Consider the following 27,423-nt stretch of genomic DNA (forward strand, 5'->3'; position numbering starts at 1 on the left):
GTCCTCCCGCCGAAACAATTGCAGTTAAAAGATATTAACGAATTCGTGCCACGGGAAACTAAATTAACATGACAAGAATGCATTGAAAGTTATGTGACAATTTTTGAATATAGAGAAAAGGTTGTACAAATTATGATTATTAAGATTTAAATTTAATAATTGTCTGGCTTCGGGTTTCCTCGGGAATGTCCGGAAACGCTATAATATTTTAATACATTATTTTAAATTAAAAGTACATAAAACCCTCACGGCCGATCTGCTGTCACGTTGCACTTATATATAATATAAAAACAAACAACACAATGACGCCGCCGTCAGTGCTCCCTCTGAGAGCACAGGCCGTTATGTGTCCTCAACACCTGATCAGTGCCGCGCCTCGAACGCGCCCGTGCGTGCAACATAGCGCAGTGCCCCGAACGGCGTGACGTCAGTCACTGCCCCCTACGTGTGCAAAGCGCCCGGCCGGGTGTGGCACTGCGCAACTAAATAATTTGTTTATGCATTTGTTAAGACAAACAAAAACTAATACTTGTAAAATAACTAATAATTAATGTTAATTTAATAATCATTTTGTAAACTGGGATCATTCACAAAACTGGCCGAAATCATCTTCCCGCGCTCCGCAGTTTCCCGCGGAATTTTCCCCCTCCCTGGCCACGGCGGCCAGGGAGGTTAGTCAGTCGCCATCCAGCACTCGCCAGGGCCGGCAGCCCACGCACGGGGAGCTCTCAACTTTCGCGCCAACTCCACCAGTCACTACAATAGGTAAATATAGTCAAACCGTTTAATTCAGCTCCCCGGTCGGCCCGAATCGGCCGTTCGAGATTTCGCACGGTCCTTTAATATAATGTGTAGCCCGATACCGGGCTTTTCGTGTGCTACGTAATAAATTAGGTGAACCCTCGTGGCACCTGCGCCTCACGCTAGTGAAATCCCACCTCGGGAAATAATTATTCGCCCATGTGGGGCGGCACTGCGCCAAACGCGAACCTAAGTGTTAAGTCGAGTCATTAACTGGGACGTGCCACGGTCGCGAGTGCGATATCCTGCCGGATTCCGCAGCATCCGTACCCAGCGTAACGTGGCCCCAGCCACCACGCGGAGTAGCCGCCATTGTATAACCACCTGTGTGGGACACCCGGACCTGGTCCGAACCCGGGACTAACCACAGTGACTGTAGTGTAGTGTTTTGTATTAAGTAATTTTGTATGGCCAGTCGCCCACGCATTTCACGTTGCGTTCCGCAGACTTTCACGTAGGTAGGAACAGACTTACTGTTCGCCCTAGCATCCCACTCACAACTCGCCAGGAACAACCCCTATCAACGTACTTGCCACCGGGTTACCGTGTGGCCATAACAAGTCCGCCAATAGAGGGTGGCGTGCGTGGAGCTTAGGTCGACGATGAAGCGGCCAGTTACGTGAGCGTGTAACGTGTAAAGTGTGCGACGGAATAAACCAGCTAAAAGTACGTGTGTGTTTTTATTAATAAGGCGTCCTGGGAGGCCATAACAGCCCGGGGAGTCCTTTGTCGACGCGTCCCTGCCTGCAGCCACGAGGCCAGGAACCCTGCCCTTGAGATCAAAATTAATCAAAACATTTCTAATTCACGTAAAATTCAGATCAGGCAACGGGGACGGCGTCAAAATGGCGCCCAACTAGTGTGGCTATAACATCAGCAAACTCTTTCGACAAACAAGCCAAGAAAACGAAACGGAAAAATTAGCAGACAAAGGGCTCGAGTAGGGATAGGGCAACAGCGTGCAGCGTGGCAACACCGCGCGACGGAGCGGCGCTGCGCCGGCCGGACAACCCCCCTCCTGCACTACCCACCCCACGCAACACCTCTCCCCTCCTCCGCCCGGTACCACCCCTCAACCCGCACGTCACTCCGCTCAACACCCCTCCCCACCACGCTCCACCCCTAGGCCAGCTGTGAGGGGTGACGTCACACGGCCGCGCCACCACGGAGTCGGGACAGCGACGTCACGACCCGCCGCCCGGGCCATCCTGCCGCGGCGCGATGCAGAATGACGTCACGATCGACATGGGGGAGTGGTGGAATACGGACTTCTTGACAGGCGGGGCGGAAGGAACCATGAGGACAGAAGCGCAGACCACACGGGAAGGCGGCGCGCGGGAAGCAATGGCCCAGGTCAAAAGGGAGGTCAGGGTCGCATCGGCGCGACGCTGCCACACCGTGGGGTGCCACTGCCAGCTCGACGAGATAGCCTACTGCCACCAGTGCGGCACCACTAGACACCGAACGTGCACGGAAGCTAGGGAATTCCTGAACTTTCGCGATGGCCTATTCATGTGCACGACTTGCGAGGTCAAAGTGAACTCGCCCGCACCCGTGACCGTCGTGAGCGAAACCCGGCGGGACAACATCCGGGTCAAACTGCCAGAATTCTCCGGGCACCCATACGAAAACCCGGAGAAATTCACACGGGCGTGCCAGGACCGCCTGGCCAGGTACGGCGTACCTAAGGAAGAGTAAACGGAACGTGTCACGGAGCAGCTTAGGGGGCCATCAATGGACTGGTGGTCCATGACGGGCGAATACGGCGTGGAATGGGAGGACTTTGCGCCACGCCTGGAAGCCCGGTTCAATGCCGCCCGCGCACGCACCCAGTGCCAGCGCGCCCTGTTCTGCGAACCGCAAAGAGCAGACGAGGACTTCATCTGGTCCAAGGTGAGGCTACACCGACGTCTAGACGCCGGCGGGCCGGTCAACACGGCGCTTGACGTGACAGTAGAGCTAATGAAGAGGGAGCTGCGCCCGCACCTGCGGGGGGCCGTGGACAGGGAGCTCGAGGACTTCGTCCAACTGGCGAAAGAAATCGAGCTGGACCTACGCCTGTCACCGCGCCCGCGGGACACCGCAGCCCGCCGCCGAGGGGCGTCCCCGTCACCCACGACGGCCCCGGAGGATGCGTGGGCGGTAGTACCGTACGTGAACCCCCCTTCCCCTTCCGGTACCATCCGCCGGGGGGGCGAGGTCAGGGAGAGAGGGGCCACGACGCAACCCGCCGCGCCCTCGGCCAACACCTCCACACCGTGAACCGCGTGCGCAAACCCGCGGGCCGATGGACAGCGAGACCGGCCCCCACGGTGCCGTTACTGCAGGGAGGAGGCCTACCACAGGCACGAGGTGTGCCCCACCCTGGCTGCGCTATGGCAGGACCGCCGGCCCGGCGGAACGCAGTCGGGAAACGCCCGCTAGGGAACAGAATACCAGCGGGCTACTGTTCCTGGATCACGGCTAGCGCATCAACCACGAGGCCAGTCCGCACAGCAACATCGCTGCCCGTCAGACCGGGCGGTGGTGTCCCCCAGCACCCGTCAACGTCCCGCACCGGGTCGTCGGCGAGCGGCGCCGCATCACTGGCGCCCCCGATGCACCCGGCACCACCTGCGGGACCTGACCGGGCACCATCGCCGCCCGTCAGACCAGGCGGTGGTGTCCCCCAGCACCCGTCAACGCCCCGCACCAGGTCGTCGTCGAGCGGCGCCGCGTCACTGGCACCGCGACGTACCCGGCACCACCTGCGGGACCTGACCGGGCACCATCGCCGCCCGTCAGACCAGGCGGTGGTGTCCCCCAGCACCCGTCAACGCCCCGCACCGGGTCGTCGTCGAGCGGCGCCGCGTCACTGGCGCCCCCGACGCACCCGGCACCACCTGCGGGACCTGACCGGGCACCATCGCCGCCCGTCAGACCAGGCGGTGGTGTCCCCCAGCACCCGTCAACGCCCCGCACCGGGTCGTCGTCGAGCGGCGCCGCGTCACTGGCGCCCCCGACGCACCCGGCACCACCTGCGGGACCTGACCGGGCACCATCGCCGCCCGTCAAACCAGGCGGTGGTGTCCCCCAGCACCCGTCAACGTCCCGCACCAGGTCGTCGGCGAGCAGCGCCGCGTCACTGGCGCCCCCGACGTACCCGGCACCACCTGCGGGACCTGACCGGGCACCATCGCCGCCCGTCAGACCAGGCGGTGTGTCCCCCAGCACCCGTCAACGTCCCGCACCAGGTCGTCGGCGAGCGACGCCGCGTCACTGGCGCCCCCGACGTACCCGGCACCACCTGCGGGACCTGACCGGGCACCATCGCCGCGGCTGGGGCGAGCGGGGAACACCACGGACAAGCTGATGCGGGTGCCCGTCCTGCTGAATGGCCAGCCCGTCCACGCCCTGGTGGACACCGCGGCGAGCCACACCTACGTCGCTGCCCACTTGGTGCCCGAGGCGGACCTGGTGCAGCAGGAGGGAGGCGTCCAGCTGGCCACCTGGGGAGCTAGCGTGCTCACGACGGGGTGCGCCCAGGTAAGGATCGCCATCAGGGATATGTGCAGTCGGACAACAGCCCTGGTGGTGCCGGAGCTGAGGGACGACCTGAACCTGGGACTACCGTGGCTCGTACAGGAGGACGCTGCCATCGACGTAGGTGAGGGTAGAATTCACGTCGGGCGTCATGGGAGGAGGACGCTGTACAGTGTCAACCAGAGGGGGACAGTCCCGCCAACCCCCGCCATCACCCTAGCGGACCTGCAGAATGAGGTGCCCCCTGAGTACAGGAACATGTTCACGAGGTACTGGCCCAACAAGCGCAGGTGTTCGCCGCCGCGGACAGTTTTACCTTAGAGTTGGGAGGCTTGCCTTATTCGGGTTGGTTTGGCTAGGGTTGCGTTCCGTTAGCAGGGTCAGATGCTGGCGGTTGCAGGTTGGGATGAAGGCGGCCGTCGGCCGGACGACGTCATGTTTAATTTTGACTTGATCTCTATCTAAATCCATAGGTAACTTGTCCGGGATATTTTGTACCATTATACAATACAATAAAATAGTCATCTTTGATAACAGAAATACTAGGCACAACTACATCTGATTCGGAGTCTGCTGTGCTCATACCATCAACATTATCATCATCATTTGACGTCGACCCAAGTGTCTCCCCTGCTTATAAAGTCCGTTATGCTGCGCCAACTCCTGATCCACCCCTGCCCGTGCAGTGTGACATTTTGATTTGTATATATTAAGAACGTACTTTTTATTTAATAAGGTGTTATGTATTGTTTTTATGTATTATTTTTCCGTATTTTTTGTAATTTTATTATTGTTATATGTCTTTCCAAGTATTAATTTAATTGCTGTCACCGGGTAACGAAGCCGAGGCCAACACCCGGAATCAATCCGAGCGCTGCACGTGTCGCGGTGGTTGGGGGAGGTCGGGCGGAGAGGCAGACGCGCGGCAGAAGAGGCGAGTCGGAGTCTGGTGGCCGGAGAGGACAGACGTGTCGAGGGACGAGAGTCGCCGGGCAACGAGGAGTAGTCATCTGGCGGCCGAGGAAGGCGGTCTCACGGCGTGACGAGTGCGGCAGCGAGACGTGAGCCAGAACTGGTGAGACTGGATCAGGGCGATCGGGACTTTCACGTTCACTGGCGTTACGCTATCGGTCATCATTGTAACTAATTTAATTGTAAATAAGTATTTTCTTGGTTTTGTTGAGGCGGGACATTTCGCGCATCGGCGGACACGTGCGTGCTGCAACGGGACGGACTTCACGTCGCTGGCGACGGTGTTCCAACTTAATTGGTCTTTCACTATCATAGAGAAGGGGCAGAGACAGTTCATCAGTCGCATAAAGAACCAGGGGGTGCAGTCCACACTTGGCGCCTGCCCAACCTTAAACACGTGCAGCCGAGCCTCACTCCGCGGAGGGACGGGTGTTGTGCGGCGGATTGACCATGTACCTAGATTACGCGAAGGGCTCAATAAATACTTGTGGTCAAACTGTCGAAACATCATTGTAGCTCGGATAGTGTTAATTTCACCCGCCACGAGGCCTGAACCCTCCCTGAGAATACTACGCAACCCGCATCACGGGGGTGATATCCGGGGCTACGACACATTATCATCATCATCAGAGTCTGAATTCACTATGGGTTTCACTTTTTTTAACTTGCAGAGGCCAGAAGTTGAAGGCAATGGATTTTCTAAATCTACTGAAGTCGGTGGTTTAGATGCAACATTTCTTTTCTTTTTCAGATTTTTTTTCCCCGCATTGCATCTTCATTTTTTTGTTTCTGTTTTTCTTTTTCTTTTCTTTTTAGTTTTTTCTTCACAGTTCCATGCTTTTTTTAGGAGCATTTCTTCCAATTTTTTTTTTTTTTTTTGTTTGCTGCAGAGCCAAATCTTCCAACCTCTTTATTTCCTGTCTTTTTTCTATGTACTCATATGCCGTCATAATTTCAGCTCCTGAGCTTACTATATTTTCCTTTTCGGCTTAGAAGATTCTTTACCAGAATCTTCTCGGCTTTTGTTTTTGTGGAATATTTCGACAATGATGTATTCAAAACATCGTTTTACAGTTCCATTGGTAGGCATCTGAGCATTTGGAGCAGACATCTCGAAAGCATCAGAGGTCTTGTCAGATTCTCTATGAGTGTTCGGAGTATTGTTGGCATCCACCTGGCCATCAGAAGTTTTGTCTGCATCAGGCTGGTCCTTAGGAGTGTTGTCTGTATCAGTGTGGGCCTCAGGAATCTTGTCGGCATCTGCCCAGGCATCAGGAGTCTTGCCAACATCAGCCGAGTCATTAGGAGTGTGTTCGGTATCCGTGTGGGCATCAGGGATATTGTCAGCATCTATCTGGTTTTAAATGATATTGTTGGCATCTGCAATGTTTTTGAACTGTGCTTTGTTGGAAGCTTGTAATTCACAAGGTTTGAATTTGCACTTTTTGATTGCTTCTTGCCTGTTTGGGCCCCCTGTCTCTTCATCATATATTCCAGAAGCTTTAAAAGCATTTTTGATATTCTGTTTGTTAACATCATGGAATGTAGTTGTCAAAATGTTTACACATTCCTGTTTAGGAATTTTTTTCCTAGGATTTTGTCTCTGCCACTTGGTAAGCTTCTTATCCCAATCAGATTTCAAACCTTTGAATACTCCAACATCCATGGGCTGAGTGACATGTGTTGTGTGAGGTGGTAATTTTACAAGGACTACCTGATGCTCCACTGCATTTAAAATCATAGGAAGACTTACATGACTCTTGTGTCCATCAAGGATAAGAAGTACAGGCCGTTCTTCTGGTATGTTAGGCAGGAACACTTATTTTAAACCAGTTTAAAAAAATCTCACTATCCATCCACCCACTTTTTGAAGCTGCATAACCAGTCCGGGCATCAGTGTTTGTGTCAATCCAGCTTTCCATTACATATTCTTCCCTTTGAACACACAAAGGAGAGGAAGCTTGTCTCCTGCAGCAGAACAACATGCAAGAACAGTGGTGTTTTCATACCCAGCAAAGTTTATTGTTCTAGTGCACTTTACACCTTTGCCACCTACAACTTTGGTTTTGCTTGGGTCATGTGCAATCCCTGTTTCATCACCGTTAAATGTTAAGTGTGGTTTGTTGGTCAAACCATTCTCTTCAATTGTCTTTTCAAGCAAATCAAACGATCCATTAATTACATATGGATTTTCTTGTGACATGCGGACATACTCTACTCCTATATACTATATATAAACCTAACATGACAAGTTTACCGTTCAGAATAGATTTTGTATACTACTTTGCATTATGAATAAATTGCTAAATTTTTTGTAAGTCATACTCGCGTATAAATAGGTATGCATGAATCAATTAGCATATTCAAAAAAGCTTATGACCAGTCTAGAGAATTATAGAAATAATATGTTTTGAGTGGCATAAAGTGTAATAGTTCCTGTACAAATATGGCTGGTATTGTAGAGTTGAACTTTTTTTCTACACAAAACATTGTCTTTGGTACAATGCCAAACTAAATTTTCCTATCTGTTATTTCGCGTAATAAAATTTACCGGTATTTAGCACACTAAAAAACTTGTCATTTGAAACCAATGAATCAACAATCGGTGTATAAAAAATACTTGCCAGGAATTAGTTGGTAAACTGAATATGGAAGAGATATTATCGAAATTGTTGGTGGCTGACACTGCAGTTATTCAGCAGGTAAATCGTGTTTATATATTATTTTCTTTGGTTATGTCACTTGGAAAGAATTGACTTAAAAATATTTAATAAGTTACAGTTTTTTTAATTTTTTTACAATAACCTCATTTCCTTCGCATGTTTTAATAACGTCATTAGTGCGACAGAGAATTACAAATTTGGAAAAAATTGTTTTAAGAGTTTCTGTGTTTAAAGTCTTATTTTGATGATGTACACTTGGTGTTAGAATAATAGTTTTTATTTAAGCGCAGGTTTTAGTTAGTTGCTATTGTACCGTATTACAGAATAATTTCTCAAAAATCTAACGAATGGTTACCTATTTAAGTTAGGGTGGATAAGGTACTAAGGTTTGAAATGCTGTAAAATATAGTTTGTTTGTTAGGTTAGGTTAGCAACATTAAAAAGGACTGTAAATTAATGTGGACTGTTGGTTAGGTCAGCGACATTTAAAATACATAATTCCTCATTCTTTTACAGTACAATTTGAAATGTATTCAGCATTACCTAACCAACCATCCACACTGGACAGCAATTTTAAATGCCCACCAAACAATCCATCAAATTTAGTTAACAGGGAGTAGTTTAGAACCTGATACCATAATATTGATGATGTCATCAACATGGGGGCATCCACGTCTTAACCACCCCTTCATTCTTATGGAAGAACTGCGGAAATATGGTGGTTTTGGGCGGGGAACATTCACATGCTTGTTTAGAACAAATTTTTTTTTATTAAATCATCTTTTGGTTATTGTATTTTATACTACAGTCTTACCTTTTCTAATATACAACATAATGCAGAAAATTAATTACCTACATATATTAGCCTATATACTATAATCCTGCCTGGTTTAGTATTGTTTACGAAACCACATCACTCATTACCACACATATATAATAAATTGGTTACTTCCTATGTAATACTTATTATATACCTACTTAAAACACCTATTATCAAGATGTTCCATTCCACTTTTTTTCTGTTAATATTATTTTTAAAATTTATTTCTTCACTCTTGTCGTTCTAAAACTACTACTTTCACTCCAAGACTCACTATTGTTCATGTGTATTTTTTACGGCAATATTTAGTCGTTCATTCTCACCAATGTTACTTACTATAATTCCTTTCATTCCGTCATTCAAGTTTCTCATCATTCGCCAACTTAAATGATGTCACATCTTTCCCCTACATTTTTTCCTACCAGAAATACGCACTGCTTATCAGTAGCGAGATATTGGTAACTTAACCTAACCAATCTTTAAAACAGTTAACTCCCAGTAAGATATTTGAAATATTTCAATCCCCTAGCCCAAAAAAAAAATTATAGGCATTAAAAAAGTTTAATTTTTGCAAATTTTGTTTTATTTTTATGGAAAAGTCCCACTGATCAGTATTACTGTACCAATATTGTTTAGTGGACAACTTTTGTCCCTTGACTAAAGATTTTAATAATATTTTTCAGCTTGCATACATAACAATATAACACAAATGCTATAATCTATCTCATGAGCTTAGATTACAAGTACAGAGTAACCATTGTTGCCAGATTTATACTACTCAGGTTATCATGAAAAATATTATTTTGTACACCATCTTTATGTATAAACATTTTAATACTTTTTTTTCTTTTTAATTTATTGTGCTGTTTGTTAATTTTTGTAAGACCATAAATTAGTGTGTATTACAGTTGTAGTTAATGTGAAGAAAGAATAATTCAATGCTAAATTCAAATTATTATTTAAATGGAGAAACGGTCTTTAGCAGTCAATCACTAATAATAACAAGGTATTTCAAAATATGATATGCTGTGCTCAAAAGTACAAATACTTAATGTTAATGTTGAATGATAAAAAAATAATGTTGACGAAAACATTTGAAACTAAGATGGCATCTTTTAATTACAACTCTTAATAGAAAAGGAAAATGTATTTCCAAAATTCTCACTCAAATTTTTTCTTTACAAAATACAATAATGCTGATATATTTGAAATATTTTTTACTACATTACAAAATTGTTTTTAAACTTTCGTGTTTTGTGGTGCATATCTAGCAACAGAGCGAACCAGAACAAGAAAGCGCTGAAAGGGGTCTCTTCCCAGTTGCCTTGATTTTTCCGGTAAAATTCTGACAGCGTGGCTTTTCCATGAATTAGTAATAACATTTTGAAAATACTCTTTTTAGTACTAATTGTAAAGGTGTTCCTCTATTTACCCTCAAAACAGCGTTTCTTAATTCCTACTGGTTGAGAAATTATCTTTTGAAGGCCTGTATAGTGTACCAGCCGTCGCCATGTTGTGCTTTAATAGTGTTGCCGATCCTGTGGTTTTCCACATGTAAGAACTGTAGATTTTGCATTTGGATATGGCAACGTAATGGAACGTAAATAATAATTTTTAAAAAATTACGTATTCCCTACTGTGCATCCAAACCCAAGCGTGAATCGTCAGCAAAAAAAAAATCAAAAAGTTTTATTTATATGACACTGCTAAACTAAAAATCTGGAGGTTGTCCGTGTATGTAGTAAGAGTTCTCAGTTAAGTTGAGTAAGATTTTAATGCCATTAGAGTCAATATTAACTTAATTGTATTTCCTGTTGCATTGTACAGAGATGACTATTGAACCGTGGCCATTTTGTAGCAAATATAATAACATGATCCAGTCCAGTTGAAGTTTTATTTGCTAGCTAACTTTACGTTTTTCTCATTGAAACAAAATCCAACTGGATTAAGACTGATACCAATCGTTAAAATAATGGTTTGTACTTCAACCAGGGATTTTGCAAAGTGTCGTTTAAAATAAGTGTACTTCGTGTTTAATCTGTTCTTGGATTAATATTATGTTTCAACTCACTAATTCTGCAAGGTCATTTAACATACTATAATAGTTGTATTTAGTTTTGACAGTTACTTTAGCAGTTCATATACGAGTGAAATTTGACAATTCCACTGAATTCATGTAAAGTCAATCATAATTTTTTAATTCTATATAAGTAATCATATACCAATTTTGAGAAACATATGTTTACAAGGTAATGAGTGTTTTGTGTCTCATGAACACTTCATTAAACAAAATAACTAAACAATTTACAACACTAAATTGTCCCAAGCAAAATTAATATTTCTTTGAACTAGTCTGATAAAGAACCATAGGACAGCCCATAAAATGTTAAATTATGGTTTAAATTTTTTCTTACAAGTAGGAAGTTTAAACAATACAAGAAAGGTTATATAACAAATTTATTGTGCAAAACAAAGGGAAATTTTTTAAATTGTACACAGCATTTACATTCACGGGTTACAATAAAGATTTAATACTTTATAACAGGTACAAAACTTTGTTTGTTATGTGTGTGTTTATATGTATGTATGTGTGTATGTATATATGTATATATGTATATGCATACGCATACTCTAATATTTTTTAACCCATAGTAATATATTTTGTATAATAAATTAGTAATTTAAGAAGCATTCAACATTGTTGAAATTTATGTGTATTACCCAACTCATCTTGAAGGTATTTTTTGTACAGTTGGAACTGGCTGTTAGTGATTTAATTCCAATAAAGTAAGTTTTGTTTTAGCCAGACTGTTTCTGTGTGACAGGTGATGTATTTCTAGGTGGCCTTAGATATTGTACGAACGAAAGGTCTTTATTAATTTTAAAATTTTAAAATTTTTGGTTGCAAATATTGTTTTCTTACAAATGTGATAGTAACATTCCCTGCAAGAATTTAGGAACGGATACTTACTATACCTAATATAAACATTCTATTTTGAAGCAAAATATCTTTTTTTGGTTGGTTGATTCGGCCCACATTGTACTTTCATGAACGAAGGCACTCTTTTTGTAGTAAATAGATAATATGTTTATGAAACTGTCAATGATAGTTCATTGACAGTTCAACTACTACCAGCGCCGTTAGTTCGCAGATCGCTGTGAGCTTCATTTAAGCCAACGAAACACGCCAAGGCGAAGGATAGGAAGTTGCCAGACATAGCTATATGACCCTCGTCCACGAACATGTCTCAGGTCAACAATCTCGAGAAAAACAGATTTGAAGTAAAACCGTGCTAACCTCTGAAGCATGTTTTCTCCTAAAAGTGTTGTCGCATTGAACATAGACAAATTCTGTATCGAAGTCACAAAATAAATGTAGCAAACAGTGTTATCTCTTAAAATATATATTTATTTAGTCATTGGATCTGATAGAAAAAGGGGTGTGTTTTTTCTGTTCCAACAGCTATGGATTTTACTTTGGAAGCTTCTCGTGTAGATTTATCAGGTGATTTTACTTTCAGGTTATTAATAAAAGGTACACATTTAACTTCTATAATAGTGTTGTTTTCAATTCTTCCATCTGGACTTGCTCCGAGATAAGCATAAGATGGTCCTTCTTTTCGTATTTGCGGTACTTAAATGCATTCGTCCCTACCTTATTAATTTTATGTTGATCTCTGTGGGGTTCACTATTCCAACCACTACATTGTGGCAAGATGTGACAGTTTTCAGTTTGCAAACTTCTGAAAATGACGATGCTGTTAGTCCATTCAGTCTAAGCTTCCCTCCACATTAAGTTGCAGTAAAATGATTTCGTAACATGACACTATGACAAAGAATAACCCTATTACATTTATTAATTTACGAAAGTCCACCTTTAGAGATTTTGTATACCTGCTTCTGACATGGATTTTCCGTAACATTAAACATATTTACTAACTTAAATTTACAGCTTACAAAACTTAATAAGTAACCTTCATAACAGTGTGTGGTTAAAGATTTAGCGAAAGACTGCTCTTTTGAAACGTTGAGACACTGCTTCACCCTCAAGCATCACCGATCCAGGCTTCAGTCCTCGCCAATGTGATTCTTCGCACGCACAATCTCTGAACATGCCTTTATATACAAAAAAAATTGGTTAGCTTTTATGTATTGTTAAAATGATAACTCATGCAAATGAAGTCAGAAATATTTAAACTAGTTTTATTTTGTCCTAGCAACAGCAAGGAAATCCACAGATGAGTACAGAAATTAATTGTGTATAGAAAAGTATTAGCTTATTGCATTAGAAAATAAATTATTCATTACATTACAAAATATTTGTGGGTGTAGTTATTTTCAAATTCTGTAAAAAAAAAAAAAAAAAAATAGACTTAGTTGATCAGTTTTCTACTTCAATTCATAATGTAACCAGTAAAAATAATTTAGCTGTACAATTTTTTTCTCCACGGGGACATAATTTCTTTGCGTGAGCGAGGGATGCATCAACTGCAATGTGTGACCATGTCTGGTGCGACGTGTCTTCCCCCACTTGCCTCTTCCCACGGACATTCTATCCCCCTTCTCACCATTCTTCATCCCTTCCCCCGCCCCAAACCTACATTCCTCTTCCACCGCCTTGCAGCAGTCGCCCGGAGCTCCGCCTGACTACGTAGTTCCAAGAAGTGTCAACCTTTGCACAACGTCGCGGGGACATACTTTTCGGCAATGAAAGCTTTACACGCAATGCTAAAACTATCACTCCTATGTACGTGTTTGGAGTCTGAACCTGTCAAAACCAAAAGGATATAAGAGTACATACATGACTTAATCTTGTGTCTTTGAGTATCTTTTTAATTTCATTGAAATTCATTTGTTAAATATCTTCTAAAATAGACCAGCAATGAACCATGGAAATTTTCAAAACTTAACTGCAAATTTAACAAATAATTAAATTTTTTTATCTGTTTCTTGGTTCAACTATTTATTTGTACAATCATTATGTGAACTAAACTTACAATTACTTAACATTCTTTAAGTTTTCTCATTTTACTGTTGGTTTGGCAAGAAAATAAATACATTTAGGACATAACTTAGTAAAAAATTATTTAAAAAATAACTGCTTTCTATTTTTCACTTAAATGGGATTAAAAATAAATACATACTGTTAAATTAGTTTCGTTGTAATATTTTCCATGCACCAATCGCCTTAAAATTACAGTAAGCATAAGACAGTGGAAAAATTTATAAAATCATAAGTTTCGCGTTCTGGCAGATGTTTGTCTATTTTTCAACAAATAAAAATTGATATTCTTCTAATTTCTATATGTGGCAAGCAATTAAATGTACCGATACATGGGGTCAAATATTAAAATTTTCAAATTTACTTAAAATGCCATGGTAAATTGTGTTAGAGAGTAAGGTAATTGAAAAAAATTACATAGAATGGATGTTTCTGTAAAGGATGAAAAAAGCTTGGGTTGGGTTTACATATTGTTTCACAATTAAGAAATGTTGTGCACATCAAATTTGTAAATTAATGATGAGTGCATGTTTATGCTTCCTTATTTTTCTAACTGATGAGTATAGAATTCTGTTTGGCTGCAAATATTTATGTTATAAATGGTAGTTAAGTTTATAGTTTATGTCTATAGTTGGATTTAAAACTTCTTTGTATGGATTTTAAGTATGCAACATTTAAAATTTTTATTCAATTTTAATTTTTTTGTTGTTGAAATCCATACAAATTAAATACATTAAACATTTGATTGTTTAATTTGACGTCGTCTGGCCGACGACCACCCCAGAGCCCGACCTGCACCCGCCAGTATACGCTCCCGCTAACGGAACACACCCCTGGCCATGGCCCACCCGAGTCAGGCGACCCGAACAGCAATTAAAGACAAAGCCGCGGAAACCTGAGTAGACAAGAGAAGAACCGTACCCATTCCTCCTGAAACATTAAATGAGGATTTTAGCGACAATAAAATCTCTTCCAGACACACCCGTTTGGAGTCTAGCGTAATGAGGTCACGCCTGGCGCGAGAGAGGCCGAGCCTCCCTCGGACGCCATGCCAGTTCGGCAGTTCAGCGCAGCTCATGGACCGGGGCGGACCTACGTCCCACGGAGAGGCAACATCCTTTGTCTACATTGAAAGTAACGTCCGGTAAATATAGTCACTAATTAACCAAACCCCTTTTATTACTTAACCTCTCCGTGAGTACCCGGTCCCTTTTTTTGGTCCCGGACCTAATCCGGCCGCATCAACTTAAGGACACCCCGTACCACACTTGGTCAGCGGGGCTGCTCTTCAGCATACGGCACGGGCCGTCTCCCGCAACGTACAGAACTTTGTTTAAGGTCACGCGCACGGCGCTGACCACAAACCCGCAAGGGAACTTGGACAAACTTAATTGCGGTGCGTGTTTCACCACAGTGGGCACAACACCCGCGCCGAGACATTTGCATACGGGATTGGCCGTCTCCAATCGCCCGCCCCTTAATTCAGTGTATTTTTGTATCCCGTATTTTGTACTGCTAACTTACGTTACCCGAGTAACGAGTGCCACGTAACTTGTGCGCGCCCCCTTAATCCAGTGTATTTTTGTATCCCGTGTTTTGTATTGCTAACTTACGTTACCCGAGTAACGAGTGCCACGTAACCTGTACGCGCCCCCTTAATTCAGTGTATTTTGTGTCCCGCCTTTGTGTTACGAAATTACGTTACCTGCGTACCCAGTGAGACGTCTGAGACATAACAGCATCCGAGGCCACGTAACGCGGAACACAAACAATACGGCGCCACGGAATAACAAGTAAAACCCCCCGGGGACCTCTGTAGAGTGTTGTATCGTGTACGACTCGCTCCTCTGAGTAAAAGGTACGACACCGCCACCTCAACTCCACGTCTCTTATTTAAAATCATCTCACGCAACACCGCCGCCGGCCCTAGTGGGCCACGCAGGGGCACATACATCCACGACCCCAAATTCACGACTAGAGACGAGCTAGTCTGGCGCCCACCCGGACAACACAGATCAAGAACCGCCTTTTCCCACTAGGAGCCACACCGGGACTCGAGCCCGAGACCCCGGACGACGGCATTTGGCGCCCGCTGCGTGGGGCAGAAAATAACGTGAAAAATTTTTTTCTTTCACTTCTGGACATTTTCGAAATAAATTCACCAACAGGCGACAGCGGAGACACGAAACGGCCATTTTGGACACAGGAAGGGTCGAAGGCCAGACAGACCGGCGCGACGAGGCGAGCGGACAAAGGACACTCCAACCACCCCCACCCCCGCACGTCATCACGGCGAGGCGAGCAACGGAGCGACGTCACCACCCCCACTCCGCACGGACCGTTTTCGCCTCCTCTTTGTGCGGCTGTCCGGGCACCTACCCCCACCTCGTCACCCCGCTTCACGCTCTCCGCTTCGGGCAACCATCCTGATACCCCCACTCCGCGCGGACCGTTTTCGCCTCCTCTTTGTGCGGCTGTCCGGGCACCTGCCCGCCGCCGATCTCAAACCCGCGCGCTACAACACGCGCCCAGACTACAAACAGCCCGTCACAGACGGCGAACTTGAACGTACAACATACAACTCAACATGCAGGCACCACCTACAGACCTCGTGTGCACGCGTTGCCTATTACCAAGGGAAATAGACCTATTGACGGGATCACTGCCGTGGTACAGGACATGCCAATGCGCGAACACCCGGGACAACGTCACTGAGCAGACCTGGGGCAAGCCCTGGAGCGAGACGTTACTCGGTGAGCCGCACACCCAATTACCGTGGTCATGGGCACCGCTTAAGACAGAGGCACAAGCTAACGTCACACTGGGAGGCATACTACCGACTATGGGCCTCACGAGTGCGCGGACCAATCCGGCACCCAAATACATCCCACCACCAAGCGCAATCACCGGACCAAACACGGGGATGCATACACGCAACCCGTGCTACACAGGGAAGTTAGCACTACCCGAGTTCAGCGGAATAGGGCACGAAGTACCCAGAGACTTCCTAACACACTGCGAGGTCAGACTGGCACGGTCCGGAATACCGACCGATGAGTGGTCGGGGCGAGCGAGCGAACAGCTGAAGGGGACCGCCCGCCAATGGTGGAACACCTGGGGACGCTTCGGCATGCCCCGGGAGGAGTTTGCCATGTCCTTCAACCGCCGATTTGACACGGAACACGCACTGGTCCAATGCACGACACAGTTCTATGGCGAACGCCAACGCGACGGCGAACCCGTCGAGCAGTTTCTGGCCAAGAAAATGCAACTGTTCAATCGAGTAGCACCCGGCGCCGCGCCAGCCACCGCGCTCGCAACCATTACCACCCTCCTACACAATGAACTGCAACCGTTCATGCGGTGTTACCGCGCAGAGGAAGTTGAGGACTACGTCCGACAAGCCATAGACACGGAACGGAACATCCGGGGACTGCGACACTACGACCCCCCGAACACCGACCGGGACCTGGCCAGACGCCCAATGGGTCAGAGAATAGCCAGCGTCCAGAACCGGGAAGCAGGGGGCTACCCACCCGACCGCCCGCGACGAGCCATCGAGGACGCACCACCACCTGGTAGGCCCGATGGGTCATCGACACAGCAGGAACCCCCACTACCGCGATGCCAGTTGGGCTGCCCCGCAGGTACCCGCCACTGGCATGTCGACTGCCCACGCCGGCAAACACCACACGTCACCAACACGTCGGGAAACGCCCACCCGGGGGCACGGCGGTAAAACCCGCGCCTCCGAGCAAACCGAGCCAACCCACACCCGCCGCGGAAATAGCCACACCGCAACTAAACCAGCTAGTCCGTCCCCGCGACGGCCTACTCCGCATCCCCGTGGAAGTCAACGGACAACCCACGGCGGCCCTGGTAGACACGGGCGCGAGCCACGTGTTTGTGGCCCCCCACCTGGTACCCCCCGGCGCGCTGCAGCCCCACCAAGCCGAGTTACGGTTAGCAACCAGCACGCAACCGGGAAGGACAGTGGGGCAAGCCGAACTCGAGGTACGCATTCGGGACGACGTCACCACGGTAACCGCCCTAGTGGTAGAGGACTTACACGAACGGAAAGTACTAGGCCAACCATGGTTAGCGAGACAAGATGCTGTGATCGAAATGAAACCCAGACGAGTTTACATTGGCACCCGCGAGCGGCTCACGGTGTACGCCATAGGCACTACCCCCGAGAGTCAGGGGGAGAAAGTAACCTTAGACCAGTTCCGCCACAACGTCCCCCACGAGTACCGAGCAGCAGTGGAACGCGTGTTGGCAGAAAGGCAGGACATCTTCGCGGTAGCCGACCCACTGAAGCGCACCACCATCACCGAACACCACATCCCGACCACCCACGACAACCCAGTACACGAGGCCCCGAGAGGCTACGGGTTCCGGGAGCAGAGGGCCATCCGGGAGCAAGTGGCGGACATGCTTCGCGACGGGGTAGTCGAACCGTCCAACAGTCATTACAATGCTTGCGTCGTATTAGCCCCAAAGAAAGACGGTTCGCTACGCTTCTGCGTCGACTTTCGGCCGCTAAACGCGATCACGATTAGCTCACCCCCACCTCAAATCAGCGTCGACGCCGCCGTAGCCGGACTCGGCCGCGCGAAAGTCTTCAGTACGCTCGACCTGAAGGCTGGGTATTGGCAAGTGCCCATACGGGCGGAAGACAGGGGGAAAACCGCGTTCACGATACCAGACGGGCGGAAGTTTCAATTTCGCGCCATGCCTTTTGGGCTAAAGTGCGCACCGGCCACGTTCCAGGGAATGATGACCCGAGTGTTGGAGGGGTACCTGGGCCGGTTTGCGATCGCGTACTTTGACGACGTGATCGTCTTCTCCGAGACGTGGGAGGACCACGCCAGACACCTGGCGCTGGTCCTAGAACGCTTAGCCACACACCATCTCACGGCCGCACACCACAAGTGTCATATAGGGACCCAGGAGGTCGAATTCCTGGGCCACCTAGTAAGCGCGGCTGGCAACCGACCCCAACCCGTTCACTTGCGCAAGATCGCTGAGGCGGCACCACCGCGGACGAGGAAGCAACTCCAACGGTTTATCGGCCTAGTGAACTGGCTCAGGGGGTACATTCCCGACTTCTCCCGTACCATCGCACCGCTGACCGACCTCCTGTCACCACGGGCACGGTACCATTGGGGCGAACCCGCGCAACGCGCCTTTGAAGAAATAAAAGCCGCCTTCACTCGCTGTCACACCCTCACACGAGTAGACCCCGGACGCCGCCTCTACCTCCAGACCGACGCCAGCGCACTCGGTGTGGGCGCGGTGCTCTTCCACGCGGACCCGAACGGGGTCCGCGAGGTCATCGACTACGCTAGCGCAAAGCTCGGACCGGCCGAACGCCGGTACCACAGCAACGAGCAAGAGTGCCTAGCCGTAGTCTGGGCCATGAAGAAGTACCGGCCCCACCTGGAGGGGAAGTGCTTCACACTGAGGACGGACAACAGCTGCCTCACCTGGCTGCGTACGATGCAGGGGCGGAAAGGCAAACTCATACGATGGGCGCTATTCCTCCAGTCGTTCGACTTCGACATCGAGCACGTTCCCGGCACGGAGAACCAGCTCCCCGACTTACTGTCGCGGGAACCCGACGACCAAACAGAGCTGACGGACGAGGACGACTGGGAGGAGATTCTACCCCCGGACACACCACACGGACACGCATCGCACGACTCGGCATGCGCGCGCATCACGGCCGACGCGGACGGGGACGAAGACCCACCCAACACCGTGGCCGACGTCCAAGACCGGGTACGTCGAGCACAGGAAACGTCAATAGACGCGGCAAGACGCCGCCAGCAAGCGACCGCCGGACATGTGGCGTGGCGCGTGCAAGACAGCCTGATTCAGACTCACACACCCGGACACCAGGAAGACTGGAGGACCTACGTCCCGACGGAAGCCCGAGAAGCGGTCCTTCGGTTCTTCCACAACCACGACCTCGCTGGACACCCGGGGACCGATCAGACACGACGAGAAGTCACCCGGCACTACCACTGGCCCCGCGTCACGTACGACGTACGTACGTACGTGCGCGAATGCGAGGTCTGTCAGGCGAGGAAAGCGAGGCGGCGTGACGGCGAGGAGCAACAACGACCCAGGGAACCCACCACCGCCTTCCAAACGATAGCCTTAGACGTAATGGGCCCCTACCCCCGCACGCCGCGCGGCAAACGCTTCCTCCTCGTCGTGACAGACCTCTTCACGCGGTGGACGGAGGCGTATCCATGCGGGAACGTGCGCACACCTACCATCATCAGCCTGCTGACCAGGGAATTCCTGTCACGTTGGGGATACCCCCAGTCGGTGTTGACGGACAACGCCAGTCAGTTCCTGGGGCGACATTGGAAGGGCTGGTGCGACGAACACCAGATCGAGCACCACACGACGCCCGCCTACCACCCGAGAGCGAACCCGACAGAGCGCCGGAACCAGGAACTGAAGGCACAGCTCCGGATCCGGCTGGGGGCGGACCACACGCAGTGGGACCTGCACGTGGCTGACGCCCTCTTCTGTGTACGACGCCGCACCAACGCCGCAACCGGCCGCACACCGGCCGAAATGATACAGGGCCACAACCTGCCCTTACCGGGAGAATGGGCCACACACGGCACTCCACACCCCGACGAGACGACGGAGGAACGTGACCAACGACGGGTGACTCTGCACGACGAGGCAAGACGTAGACAGGAGAGGTACGCCAACCGGATCACCCCAACCACAGATCATCCTCCACCCGCCGTGCAGGTCGGCGATCAGGTGTTCACGCGACTACACCCACTTTCAGCCGCACCCCGCAACTATTGCGCGGGACTGGCCCCGCGCTGGGGCGGGCCATACACGGTACGGCGACGACTAGGCAGGACGACGTACTTAGTCCGCACGGAGGGACGGCGCCTGAAGAAGGTGCACAGGGACGACATCCGGCTCACCGCCCTACCTGGGGAGAGGAACCCAGACGGAGACGCAGGACCCCCCACTCCGGACGAAAATGGACGCCGTACGCCGGAGAGCGACGTAGTCCAGGAAGAGGACGACTCGCCAGAAGCGACCCCCGCTAGGAGCCGACCCGAACCGCGCCCATACCGCACCCTGGTGTTCACGAACACCACGTCCAACAGGCCCCGCGACGAACCCGCGGACACGCCCGTGACATCACCCGCAGAGGCCGCGTCAGACGACGAGACGAGGTCACAACCACGGCGGTGGCGGCGCCCGCCGACGTACCTCGACGATTACGCACTTAGCACGGCCACGGGGGACACCGGGGGCGACCCCGCCCACGACGTGCCAGACGAGCCGGAAGAGGTCCACGAGGACGCACCGGAGACGGCAGTAGTACCTTGGGAGGGGAGCGTGGTGTACGAGAGCCCCCCACCGCAATACTACCCACGGGGCAAGGACGAAGAGGCCGTGGAGATCGCCGAGCTGTCGCACAGCATAGGTCAATCCGATGCATGCAACGACGACGGGCCAACGCCGATCGTCACGCAACCCGGAGAGACCGACTCGGAGATCGCCGCCTCAGCATCAGCCGCCATACCCGAACGGGAACGGACCCCGTACCAGTCCACGAACTGTCAACCGCCGCCGAAGGAGGACCTCCGCGGACCGGGACATCGACTGGGGACAAGCGAACCCGCCAGCGAGCCCGCGGAACGACCCCGACGGGCCCACAGACCTCCAGTTCGCCTGGCCGACTACGACCTGGGAACAGGGCGCGGAGCCTGTCAGCCGCAAGGCCACCTCGACGAGTCGACCCCCGGATGTTCGGCGTGGGACGACCCGGGACAGGTGCTCGGGCCCTACCAACTGCGGCCACCGCGAGCACCACCCGGGTGGAGCTGTTGCCGGAGCTAGGAGGCGCCATGACGCCGCCCCCGGCACGCCTGCCACGACGGCAACCGGGGCGGCGCGCACGTTGGCCCAGTCGGCCACGATCACCAGGTCCAGTGCGCTGGCCCTACCAGCCGCTGACCACACACCGGCACCACGACGCCGCCCCCGGCACGCCTGCCACGACGGCAACCGGGGCGGCGCGCACGCTGGCCCAGTCGGCCACGATCACCAGGTCCAGTGCGCTGACCCTATCAGCCGCTGACCCCACCCAGGCGCCACGACGCCGCCCCCGGCACGTCTGCCACGACGGCAACCGGGGCGGTGCGCACGTTGGCCCAGTTGGCCACGAAAACCAGATCCAGTGCGCTGGCCCTACCAGCCGCTGACCACACACCGGCGCCACGACGCCGCCCCCGGCACGCCTGCCACGACGGCAACCGGGGCGGCGCGCACGCTGGCCCAGTCGGCCACGATCACCAGGTCCAGTGCGCTGACCCTATCAGCCGCTGACCCCGCCCAGGCGCCACGACGCCGCCCCCGGCACGTCTGCCACGACGGCAACCGGGGCGGCGCGCACGTTGGCCCAGTTGGCCACGATCACCAGGTCCAGTGCGCTGACCCTATCAGCCGCAGACCCCGCACAGGCGCTGCGACGCCGCCCCCGGCACGCCTGCCACGACGGCAACCGGGGCGGCGCGCACGTTGGCCCAGTCGGCCACGATCACCAGGTCCAGTGCGCTGACCCTATCAGCCGCTGACCCCGCACAGGCGCCACGACGCCGCCCCCGGCACGCCTGCCACGACGGCAACCGGGGCGGCGCGCACGTTGACCCAGTCGGCCTTGATCACCAGGTCCAGTACGCGGAGCCAACCAGCTGCTGAGCCGCTAACCACGACGGGATGGAGCGGCCGGAGCTAGGGGTGGCCCCATGTTAGCGGGACCATAAGCGGCGCAAGGTCGGGCTTCACAGGGGGGGGGCGTTTGACGTCGTCTGGCCGACGACCACCCCAGAGCCCGACCTGCACCCGCCAGTATACGCTCCCGCTAACGGAACACACCCCTGGCCATGGCCCACCCGAGTCAGGCGACCCGAACAGCAATTAAAGACAAAGCCGCGGAAACCTGAGTAGACAAGAGAAGAACCGTACCCATTCCTCCTGAAACATTAAATGAGGATTTTAGCGACAATAAAATCTCTTCCAGACACACCCGTTTGGAGTCTAGCGTAATGAGGTCACGCCTGGCGCGAGAGAGGCCGAGCCTCCCTCGGACGCCATGCCAGTTCGGCAGTTCAGCGCAGCTCATGGACCGGGGCGGACCTACGTCCCACGGAGAGGCAACATCCTTTGTCTACATTGAAAGTAACGTCCGGTAAATATAGTCACTAATTAACCAAACCCCTTTTATTACTTAACCTCTCCGTGAGTACCCGGTCCCTTTTTTCGGTCCCGGACCTAATCCGGCCGCATCAACTTAAGGACACCCCGTACCACACTTGGTCAGCGGGGCTGCTCTTCAGCATACGGCACGGGCCGTCTCCCGCAACGTACAGAACTTTGTTTAAGGTCACGCGCACGGCGCTGACCACAAACCCGCAAGGGAACTTGGACAAACTTAATTGCGGTGCGTGTTTCACCACAGTGGGCACAACACCCGCGCCGAGACATTTGCATACGGGATTGGCCGTCTCCAATCGCCCGCCCCTTAATTCAGTGTATTTTTGTATCCCGTATTTTGTACTGCTAACTTACGTTACCCGAGTAACGAGTGCCACGTAACTTGTGTGCACCCCCTTAATTCAGTGTATTTTTGTATCCCGTATTTTGTATTGCTAACTTACGTTACCCGAGTAACGAGTGTCACGTAACCTGTACGCGCCCCCTTAATTCAGTGTATTTTGTGTCCCGCCTTTGTGTTACGAAATTACGTTACCTGCGTACCCAGTGAGACGTCTGAGACATAACAGCATCCGAGGCCACGTAACGCGGAACACAAACAATACGGCGCCACGGAATAACAAGTAAAACCCCCCGGGGACCTCTGTAGAGTGTTGTATCGTGTACGACTCGCTCCTCTGAGTAAAAGGTACGACACCGCCACCTCAACTCCACGTCTCTTATTTAAAATCATCTCACGCAACACCGCCGCCGGCCCTAGTGGGCCACGCAGGGGCACATACATCCACGACCCCAAATTCACGACTAGAGACGAGCTAGTCTGGCGCCCACCCGGACAACACAGATCAAGAACCGCCTTTTCCCACTAGGAGCCACACCGGGACTCGAGCCCGAGACCCCGGACGACGGCAAATTTAAAATGATGTTGAAGTCCATACAAAGTATTTTTAATCTATCTATAATCCTAAACTATACTGACGTACAGTTTGTAAATAATTTTGTCTTGAAGCTACTATCGGTTCTATGGTTAAATTTCTAAATTATGGAAATTTTAACACTGAGGTACTGCCAGTTCAAATTCCCACACAGAAAGTTTTACTGTCCAACGATAAAATTCATTCTTTTCCAATTATTTGAGAGAAATTTAAGAACTAATTTCTTTGATCGTGACCTGCAAGTATGAATTCTTTCTGATAGTACTGATAATAAATACAATACTAAAACTTATAAATTTGCCTAATTGCAGTGAAAGTGTTTTACTTATATTAAAAACTGTAAGTTAATAATTTTGCACTTAGATCATATAATTACATGAGGATATTTTTAATAACACTCTTGAATATCAGACATATTTTAATTACAAATTAAAATATTAATCTCAATGAAACTTGTTGATAATAAGTGTTCCAATAAGTTTTCACCCAAAAACTAGGTACCAAATCTATTTCTTACCCAGGATTCCTTGCACCATGAATGTTGACTGTAGGTAATGTAATTTACGGTTTAAGCTAATGTCTAATAAAGGTCAACTAACATTTTGCACTATTAGTTTTTAAAGAAAATATTTTTGAATGACTAGACTTAAAATTTTATTAAAATAAGCCAAGTAATTTGGGTTTTATTTGATGATTTATCAAACAGGGTAAATCGTTAATCTTCAACAAATGTTAAGAATTATTCTTATTAAACATTGTGATGATACATTTGTTGGCCATTTTAATGCTGGTCATACATATTCCTTACATTATTTCTGATTATTTGATGTATGTCCAAATTAAAGTGTGTCTAACCAATGTTAAGCAAAATTTGTTTTATTGAGAATGCATTATTCAACATTGTCCAAAGGTCATATATTATTACAATCACTTAAATGTTTTGAAGCACTGAATATTTTGGCAAGCTATTTCAGAATTGGTCAGTTTAGGGCTTACATAGTTAAAATAATGGTGTTTGGTAATTTAATTTTGACCAAATATAGAAAATTTAAAACTCCAAATAATATTTAATTAAAATCAGTAAGACAGACCTAAGTTTATAGTGATACACACAAACCAACACAAAACACACATACACATTCATGTGCATGTACTTATACATACATACATACATATACACAGACCTACATACATGTACACAGACCTACATACATGTACACAGATCTACATACATGTACACAGACCTACATACATGTACACAGACCTACATACATGTACACAGACCTACATACATATACACAGATCTACATACATATACACAGACCTACAAAAGGAGCATGGACCTACACACAAACAACTAGATAAATTAAGGTAATATTTCCTCGAACCATCAAAAAAAAAAGTTAATACTCCTTAAAAGTGGCCCTGAAATATCAATTTTTTTGAGGCAAAAAAAATTTAAACAAAAAATTTTTCCCCTGCTTTGAAGCAATGTATATAGGTATATTAAATACAAGTTTTCATTTAAATAAAAAAAGTGCTACAAAAGGGTTTGCTGTTGGAAAATTAAGTAAACCCTGTGTCAACGAAGTGTAAAACAAACTACCAAACCGCCTGATAGTAAGCATGATTCAAAATAGATTAACTCCTTATGTTTGTGCATGATTAGCAAAGAGAGGAATCGAGCTGTAGTTTACAGTTGAGCAGAAATAGACCAAGGCCTGGGTCCATACAAAACTTTGCTTTGTTCGCAAAATTAATGTTCTTCCACTATGTTTGTGTTGACAAACTCAGATTTTGTCGCAATTGAGAAATGTGACTGACGTTGCAGTGTGCCGTGGGTTTTCTCTGGGTACTTGCTTCTCCCGCCACCAATGCATTTTGTCACTTCTTTGTCTCATTTTTTCATATGGTGTGGTAGGGTAATGGGAAACACTGTAGGTTATATTTATGTTAACTTAAATACTTTAATTCATGTGTTAAACTTTTCTTTTATCAAAAGTTTTTAGAGACTATTAAATAACGGTAATTTGGCCCATACATTTTTTTAATATTCCAATCCTATCTCAGACGCTCCTTCACACAGGGCCACTCAAAAGAGCCACAGTGCGGGTGCGTGGTGCGTTAGGAAAATGAGCAAGATTCATCTCTAACAACTGAAAACTGCATTTTTTCTTTGTACAGGGTGGGGCCAAAGGTGTGTATCAGTTTTGAAGGACTATTAAAAAAAATGGAGCAACTTACAGAAAAGATGTTTATTTTATTGGAATCCGTATGTATCCCCATTTTTTACATCAAGTTCTGAAGATCACATCAGGAAGATGGTGGCCATCAGCAGCAATGCATTGATGAAGGCTATTTCGGAACTCTTCGAACGCTTTTCAGCACATTGCGAGGGAATATAGCGGTGATTTCCTCCCGAATTCGTATCTTCAGTTCTTCCAAGGTGTGAAGACGATATTTGAAAACCTTTTCCTTAAAGGTAACCTCGAAGGGAAGTCACCAACACTCTCGGAGGATTTCAGCGTTTGTGACTTCTTCCTGTGGGTTTACCTCAAGGAAAGGGTTTCAAAACATTGTCCTCACACCTTGGAAGAACGAAGATGCGAATTCGGGAGGAAATCACCGAGATGTGCCGAAAAGCTGTCGAAGAGATCTGAAATGGCCTTCATCAATGCATCGCTGCTGATGGCCACCATCTTCCTGATTTAATCTTCAGAACGTGTTAAAAATGATGTATACTGATTCCAATAAAATAAAACCTCATTTTTGTAAGTTGCTCAGTTTTTTTAATAGTCCTTCAAAACTGATACACACCTTTGGCCCCACCGTGTATAATAGACCCTCCTGAGAAGTCATCCTGAAGCCACCACAGTGTCTGGTTCCCTTCATTATCCTGAAATCACTTAAGGCTAATGGATTTTACATTGAAAGGTCTGTAGCCCAGTATTCTGTGGTTCCGAACATTCTGTAATCTGGCAAAAATTGAACAATTCTCTTTGAAATTATTTTTCAGATGAATTCCAGCTGTTGACCTTGGTCGCCAAGTCACTTTATTGCTCTGCCAGTATTCTTAGTTCACTCAGAGTTTATCGTTATCTACTGTCTTTTCTTTTAAGTGCAGTGTTCATGTTTTATAGCAGGTATTATTTCCAGGATGTCCACATTCTGGGAACGTCAGGGAACATTTGGAAATTTATAATAATTTGAGGACAGAATGTCATGCACCAATCAGCCATCACCCAGACATTAAAGAATTTTATTTTTCAGATGATGTTTTAGTCCTAGTCAAACACACTTTAAAATGGTGTATGCGAGGTTCTGTTTGAATTTAAATTTTTTTTTTAATATAATACTAGGCCAGCTATGGGAGTGGTGGAGGCTGTATTTTGTTATTTCTTACAGAAAATCGCAAAATAAGGAAAGTTATTTTCGAAA

General features: G+C 48.3%; 1 protein-coding gene across 1 annotated transcript in view; it reads left to right on the top strand.

Annotated features, from left to right (window-relative positions):
* The first annotated feature begins 7,783 nt into the window (after nt 1-7,783).
* The window catches only part of LOC134540850 (importin-4-like), a 150,766-nt gene continuing 131,126 nt past the window's right edge, over nt 7,784-27,423 (top strand). The window contains exon 1 of the mRNA XM_063383847.1: nt 7,784-7,997. Coding sequence (XP_063239917.1) covers nt 7,944-7,997 — 54 coding nt within the window. The 5' untranslated portion in view covers nt 7,784-7,943. The remainder of the gene's footprint in view (nt 7,998-27,423) is intronic.

The sequence above is a fragment of the Bacillus rossius genome, chromosome 17, assembly GCF_032445375.1.
Source record: "Bacillus rossius redtenbacheri isolate Brsri chromosome 17, Brsri_v3, whole genome shotgun sequence".
In the NCBI taxonomy this organism is placed as follows: Eukaryota; Metazoa; Arthropoda; class Insecta; order Phasmatodea; family Bacillidae; genus Bacillus; species Bacillus rossius.